Source organism: Cajanus cajan, chromosome 3 (assembly GCF_000230855.2).
Source record: "Cajanus cajan strain Asha chromosome 3, NIPB_CcT2T_4, whole genome shotgun sequence".
NCBI classification, from domain to species: Eukaryota; Viridiplantae; Streptophyta; class Magnoliopsida; order Fabales; family Fabaceae; genus Cajanus; species Cajanus cajan.
In genome coordinates this window covers 54,595,558-54,603,651 of record NC_138519.1, presented here as the reverse complement: position 1 = coordinate 54,603,651, position 8,094 = coordinate 54,595,558, and the positions used below count along the sequence as shown (strand labels likewise).

Here is an 8,094-nt window from a genome sequence, read left to right as displayed (position 1 = left end):
CCCTTATTCTAAGCTACTCTAAGACTTCTAGACCTACAAAGAATCATCCTAGGGTCTTCCAGGAGTCCTTCCGGCTGACTTTCCTTCGGTCTTCGAGAGCCTTTGAGCTTTATTTCCGACCCGGACAATTTTAGTGGTCTACACATATGAGACTCAACCAAAAAAATTAGAAAAGCATGGCAATAACCTAACAATGGAAACCTAAAATGGCAAGGAAGGTTCACAAGGAATGAGAAAATGAACCACAAGCATTCGGTCATGCAAAGCAAGGCAAAGGAGAGACAAAGACTGAATGGAAAAGTTGACACAAAGATAAGGAAGACAACGTTTACCCTTGATGAACCATGGCTCTTGATACCACTTGATGGCTTCCTCCTTCCATGATTGATGTAGAGTGTGAAGGGAGGAGACCTTGTCCTTGATCTAAGCTCACCAAAGGGTAGACAAAGGGAGGGTTATGGTGAAGGAATGAAGATAGGCGTGAATAGGAGGTGTTTGGGCGGAAGTGTTTAGAGGGGTTGGTGTATGGTTGCTCAAGTTGGCTCACTCCAAGTGTAGGTGGAGGCCACTCTAGGTTTCCTATTCTCCAAGGGTGGAGATAGGAGGAGGTTAGCCGAAACTAACTAGTGACTAAGGATGGATTTTGAGGCACAAAAGGCTCACTCAATATCATATAATCCAAAGTATTTACAAGTAGTGGGGTGTTGGGTATTTATAGGAGGGGAGGCATCTAGGGTTTCATTTGGGATGTGCTTGGCCGAAATTCATATGGCTAATGCACTCCAAATGAAATGCAAATAAACCCTAGATGCAACTTGGTGCCCAAGGATGGAATCTATGGGTTTAGATTGGCTATCTCTAGGTGCATGATAAGACCATGCAACCTTTGCCCTCCACTTGGGCCTAAGCCTTTCTAACACCAAAAATAGATCCAATGACACCAAAAAAATATGCGTCACCCTCTAATGAAATACCCTAGCCCAAATTAAAAACCTAATCATCTAAAGCACCCCATAATACAAGGGTAAATGGAAAATACAAAGAAAATAAATCCTATGACTAAAATACCCTAAAATACAAGGGTAAAATTGGAAAATAAAATAATCCTATACTAATGAGGCTTAGGAGAGAAACTAATACTCTATGATCATGAGGAGAGTGTCCCTTGGTGTGTGAACTCCTTCCTCCTCTTCAACTCTCCTAGCCATGGACCTAGTGATGGGGCCCACATGTGTCTTCAAGGATGGTCCTCCATCAGTATTAGACATAGTCTTAGGGATGAACTTAGAGAACTTAGGGAATACATAAAAAGAAAAGAAGAAGAAAATGAAAAAAAAGAGGAAGAATATAAGAGAAAAGAGAGAGAAAATGAGAAAAATAATAAGAAAATAAAAAAGATGCTAGCAAAACTAGTCATGGGGGGGGGGGGGAAGTTGGGGGATCCAACCCTAGGGTTCCCCCAACTAGGCCCCAAAGAGGCAATGGGGTGAGAACCCTTAGAAGTGAAAATGAGGGTAGTAAACACCCTACAAACCCCCCAAGTGATAGCCATTATAGTAGTCATCATAATAATGATTACTATCAAAGGCCACCAAGAACACAAAGACCAAGGGAGTCTTCCAATAAGGAACCCAATATTACTCTTGCCTCATTTCATGGCAATGACAATGTTGAAACATATTTAGATTGGGAAATGAAAGTTGAACAACTTTTTTTCTTTCCATGGAATAAGTGAAGAGAAAAAGGTTTCTTTGGAAACCCTTAGCTTCCAAGGGCATGCTATGTATTGGTGGACCTCCTTGGAATGAACTTCGTAGTGCCTTAAGAAGGAGGCATATTCTCCCATTATGATCGTGAGCTTATGGATAAGCTTCAAGGTTGAAACAAGGGTCATCAAGTGTGGAGGAATATAGGCAACAAATGGAGTTACTCATGATGAGGGCTGGGATAAGGGAAGAAGAGAGAACCACCATTTGTAGATTTCAAAGTGGTCTCAATCTTGAAATAAGAGACAAAGTTTAACTTTTTCCTTATAGAGATTTAAATGAACTTGTTCAACTTTGTTCAAGAATGGAGCATCAACTCAAAAGGAAAAGTTTTAGAAATACTCCACTCCCTCAAAAAAGAGGGATCCTCTTCCAAACCTTATTTTAAAGAAAAAGAAAAAGAACAAGAAAAAGGAAAATCTTCTCTTAAAGATTCTTCTAAAGAATCTAAGTCAAGTGACATCAAGTGCTTTACGTGTCTTGGGAAGGGACATATTGCTTCTCAATGTCCCACAAAGAAAACCATGATTTTAAGAGGCCAAGACCACTATAGTAGCCTTGATGAAGCTACTTCTTCTTCATCTACCTCAAGTAGTGAGGAGGAAACCATAGATTTTTGTAGACACCCAATTTCGTCCGGGGGCACACAAACAAGGAAATGGACCTCCTTTATGAAGGGAAAGAGCTTCCGAAGTAGGCAAACAACAAGACAGGACATCAAAAGGCCTAAAGGCCAAATAAGGTGATTTTAGTAGCCCGGAACGGGCTGTTCCAAAATCTGAATGGGCCGTTCTGAATCCCGGAACAGGCCATTCCAATATCAGAACGGGCCGTTCCAACGTGACTAAAACACCTAAAAGTGCTAGGCTGGAACGAGGCGTTCCAATACCAGAACGGGACGTTCCAAACAAGTCAAATTTGGAACGGGCCGTTCTGGAAAGGTCAACCCTGTGTTAATTTTCACTCTGGAATGGGCCGTTCTGTTTTCAGAACGGGCCGTTCCAGGGTGCAAAATTTGCACATAATGATTGGCCCAAAAAGGGCCGTTCTGAATCCAGAACAGGCCGTTCTGGCCCCTTCTGATTCCTATAAATTAAGGCCTCAGGCACAGTTCTCCAGGCAACTAGAGAAATTTCGAATAAGACTTCTTTGAGCATGAAAATTCTCTATCTCTCTCCCTTCTATTATATTTCTTGAGATTTGTGTCGCATCTCTATATTCTCTCCCTCTTATTGTATTTCTTGAGATCTATCAGGCATACTATAGTGTGAAAGGTCGCCACAAAGCACCTTTTCCATATTTGAAGATTCAATAAAGCTTGTTCAAGAGGTATTTTATCAATCTTCTTCTCTTCCTTTTATTTCTCATCTTTATCTCTTTTTTTGTTATAATAAACGTCATAATGTAGATATTTTAGGGTTAATCGCTTAATTTATATTTTAAGCATGTAAATAAATATTAATAAAGGGGATTCAATATTTAATTTATTAATTCTTATCATGTTAACTTCATCATAGGGTACCGATTGAGGTCGCTGTAGGGGTGCTTAATACTTACCTACACGTAACCGACCCCCGAATCCAATTCTGGTTATCAAGGCCATAGTTGGATCTTTAAAAACCTTTTCTTTTTCCAATGTTTTGAGTAAAATATTGGTGGCGACTCCATGAACGTATTTTCAAAACCATTAATTAAGAATTAGTTTGGTGTCCGGGCATTCCTTAATTAATGAGACTTTTAAAAGGATGTCTAAACCATAGGTCGTGAGATCGGAAATTTTTGGGTTGCGACAGATGGCGACTCCATTGGGGATGTTTTAAGAGGGTCAGGCGCAAATAAATGATGAAGTTAATAAAATAAAAATAAATAATTTAAATATTTTCCCCTTTACCTTGTTTGTTTTCTTTATTTAGCTTTGGTATCTGTTTGTTTATTTAAATTCTGCACATGTTTGGAATAAAAATTATACACAAACCTTTGCACACAATAGTTCCCCCTACAACCGGGGGCATGAGGGTATTAAACATAGGGAGTGGTTGATGTACGACCGGCCCAAGTTTGGCCTTGGAGCCTGCGAGCCTTTTCGGAAATCACACTCAAGGTGATAACCGGTTACTCTAGCCCGAAATACTGCGACAGACCTTAGAGTTTGCCAGGTGACGGCGACAGAGATACTGAGTCCCTATAATGGGGGCACCTTGGGGACCTTAAGACCAAAGTGAGGATAATTAGAATCGTCCTATACAATGCACTTTTCTTAACAAGGACCACAGACCATGGATTTATACGCGAATGCTTGTGGATTGTATGAGCATATGTTTGTTGCATTTTGTCTATTCAAACCATTCATTTATTTTTTTATAATTCCCCTAAGGTAAAGAAAAACACAAAAAATAAAAATAAAAAAATGCATTATCATGTGAGAGAAAACCTAGTGTGAAAATAAAATCTGTGAGAATCATACATCCCCTCTTTAAAAAGGGGGCATCATGCATTTTCCAAAAATAAAAAATAAAAAATATAAAAGTGAGAGTAAAAAGGAGGGATATGCATACCACATACATTCCTATGATCACAAGGAGATTTCTCACAAAGACTGATGAACTCCAATTAGTGTGACCTTTGTTACATCGTAAAAAATTACGAAAAGGGACACTTTGATCTCATGTTCAAAGGAGTGGCTACCAAGTCTTTGTTGAGAGACTTCCTTCATGCATTATCATTTAAATAAGCTTAATAGGAAATTATCTTATCCCTTAAAGGTGGTTTTTCAACATTCCGTACTCACACGAGCTCAAAAGATAAAAGCTATGGAAGACCTAAAGGAAAGAAATCGTGTCCTCAATGAGGAGCTTGAACAGCTCAAGGAACAAATGGCTAGAATGCTTGTGGCCATGAACAAATTGCAGCACGACAATACTACTAGCAATGTCGGTGACGTTGCCAATGATCATCTGAACGCCTTGGAAGAAAGACTGAGAGTTGTGGAAGGCCACAGTTTTGATGTCCAGGAGGCTGCGGATATGTGCTTGGTGCAAGACATTCAATTCCCTGCCAAGTTCAAAATCCCTGACTTCCAAAAGTACACTGGAGGCAGTTGTCCAAAAGGACATCTAACAATGTACTGTAGGAAGATGGCAGCCTACGTGGACAATGAAAAGCTCCTGATACACTGTTTTCAGGAAAGCCTTTCAGATGTCGCTGTCAACTGGTACATGCAGCTGGATGGAGGGAAAATCCAAACATGGAAACAGTTAGCCGATGCTTTTCTTTGTCGATACAAGTATAACATCGACCTAATTCTTGATAGGTCTGATTTACAAAGCTTGAGCAAGAAGGGTGATGAGTCCTTCAAAACTTATGCACAGAGATGGAGAGAATTGGCTGCACAAATAGAGCCTTCATTATCTGACAAGGAGATGGTGACAATGTTCATCAACTCTTTAATTGGACCCTATTATGACAAGATGATAAGGAACACGTCGACCTTTTTTGCCGACATAGTCACCATAGGTGAAAGGGTTGAGCAAGGCTTAAAAAGCGGGAAGATAGAGAAGGCTCTGACAAGTTATGACCCTAGGAAGATCTATGAAAAGAAGAGGGAAGAAGGGGTCCACGCCGTCATCTTTACTCCAAAAAGTCAAGTCACACCTCAGGCAAAGCCTAGAGATGACAAGGTAGTAGACAAAATCCCCATCACATAAACAGAGCTACTACCCCAACTCTGATAGACTATGGTCAAGGCCAAGGAATCCAAGAGGTGATATCTTAAAAGAACCAAGAGGAATGGGATGATCTTAAAGACCTTTGTATATGTTTGTACATATAGTAGTCTCTTTGTATAGGCTTATTTTTGCCTTTGTATTTGTGAGGCACTTTACTTGCTTTTATTAGTGATTGTATATTGTTTTTAGGGTGGGTTACTTGGAGAGTTTAACTCTATTTAACCTCCTTTGTTGATACATTTATTTTATATTTTTTTTAGTAGGGAAAAAGGGGTGGCATTTAGCAATACTTGAGGGTGTGACTAGTAATTGGGCCAGAACTGGGCCTAGGCAAAATTTTGCATATTAGACTCATTTTGCTCCTAATTTTTCATAGATTTGATTTAGCTAGGTCTCATCATCATATGATGAACCTAACTAAACCAAATCAAATATTTTTTAAATAAATCAAGGAGCATTTTAGAGCCTTGGCCGCCTAGCTTCCACCTTTGTTCTTGGCCGAAAATTGCTAGGTTCTCCTTCAAGCTTTGAAGCTTGCCTTCCAAGTTTCTAAACCTTGGTAGGTTAGGCTGACCTTACCATGGTTCTTAAGTGAACCATGGTCAAGGTTAGCTTCTCCTACAAGTTTTATAAACCATGGATAGTTAGCTACACCTTACCATGGTTCCTAGTGAACCATGGTTAAGGTTAGCTTACACTACAAGCTACCTCTCCCTATATATTTGTAATCTCTTCACTTGTATTCACTTTTGAACATTTGAGAAATAAATCTTCAGATTTCTCTCCCAAAAGTCTCTCCTAAAAACCGTAGAGAATTCTCTCTTTAGGTTTCTACCAAAGGTGCTTCAACCTTTGCTTGGTTCCTCAAGCTTCTACCTCAAGCTAAGGAGTAACCGAATCCCTTCCTTGCTTCAACCTCCATTGAAGGTTCCTTCATGGAGATTCAAGCCTTATTTTGAAGGTTGCCTCAAGAGTATTTCGGTCCTTGCATGGAAAGTGATGGAGAAGAAAGGAGGAGTGATTGGAGTTCTTCTCCTTAGCTTCTCCTATGCTCGAATCCTCTTCAAGGAGACTTGAACCAAAGGTAAGAACACTTGATTGGAGGAATATTTTCAGATCTAAGGGTTCCTAGACTATGGATGGAAGCATCCAAGCTTAAGGAACAAAGGAAAGCTCACTTCAAAAGGTAGGAAACCTAGCTAGGGTTCCTAAAAAGTGATGGCTCTCTCTTGGTGACTTTTGGAAGAAACTTGGCAGAATATTTGCTCTCAAATTTCATATATCAAAAGTGAATACAATGAGTGAAGGAGGAAGCTTAAATGGATCTGGAATTAGGGACACTTGGCGCCAATGTGGAGGCTTCACATGTGGCGCCAAATTTTGAATTCAAATTTTGAATTTGAATTCAAAACTTAACTCACATGTGCAAGTCCGGTTCACATTGATGCTAGGTGTATTTAGGTTTGATTTAGTGTGCATTTAGGGTTGAATTTGAGTCACACATGTTCAGCCAAGGTGGCACCATCCATGTGACTCAAAATGCAACTTAAATGCATGCTAAATTAAACCTAGTTTTGAATTTTGAATTCAAAACTTAACTCACATGTGCAAGTCCGGTTCACATTGATGCTAGGTATATTTAGGTTTGATTTAGTGTGCATTTAGGGTTGAATTTGAGTCACACATGTTCAGCCAAGGTGGCACCATCCATGTGACTCAAAATGCAACTTAAATGCATGCTAAATTAAACCTAGTTTTTCCTAATTCACTTAAACTAATAATCCTCCTTAAATCCTAATCTGATGACCTAAATACAATGGTCAATCAAATACAATGAATAGGAAAAATTACAAGAATGAAAATGAGCCCAATATTGGGTACCAAAAGTCCAAAGGCCCATGAAACCCGAAACTAAGCCCAATAAGCCTATGGCCCAAAATTGCTACTCTATGTGGTCCAAAATACAAGACCAAAATATGTGAAACCTATACTAATATAATATGTACAAAATATAAGAAAAATGGATTTATTAAGAGATGGCCCATGTGAAGCTCAAATTGGGCCTTCCAGGCCCATCGGGCCCATTGGGCCTTGACTGGCCCAAACCTTCATGTCTAGCCAATTCCTCTTGGCTCCTTCAATGTGTCACCCCCTTGCCTTCCTAGGCATGATTCCATCAGAAAGCTTGGAAGAACATTCATCTTCTCCAAGTGCTTCCATCAAACTCTTAGAGGCTTCGATGATAGTCCGACTTCCTCCAACGAAGAAGATGGACCCTCCTTACCCGCCGTGGTACAAACCTGAGGAAAGGTGCGACTATCACTCTAACTCTCCGGGGCACTCCGTGGAGCGATGCAAGGCCCTATAATTCCGCGTGCAAGGACTTGTAGACGCTGGGTGGTTGAAATTTGACACCAACACACCTAACATCGACGAGCACCCACTACACAAGCATGACGAGGAATGACCTTGGAGTATAAGATTGAGAGATTACTAGAGTAGAGGGATTTTTTTTTTAAAAAAAAAAATAAATTTAAATTCATGCTCAAACTCATGACCTTCGTCCATGGTCACGAGTTCAAAATAAGGGCTTGTATAAGTTT

General features: G+C 39.9%; 1 protein-coding gene across 1 annotated transcript; it reads left to right on the top strand.

The window, feature by feature from the left end:
* The first annotated feature begins 4,576 nt into the window (after nt 1–4,576).
* LOC145956328 (uncharacterized) lies at nt 4,577–5,470 on the top strand. The gene has a single exon (XM_083071912.1). The coding sequence runs from the start codon at nt 4,577–4,579 to the stop codon at nt 5,468–5,470; it is 894 nt and encodes a 297-aa protein (XP_082928038.1).
* The last annotated feature ends 2,624 nt before the right edge of the window (nt 5,471–8,094 follow it).

Excerpts from the sequence above, each read along its gene's own strand:
- LOC145956328 (XM_083071912.1), top strand. The coding sequence starts at position 4,577 with ATGGAAGACCTAAAGGAAAGAAATCGTGTCCTCAATGAGGAGCTTGAA.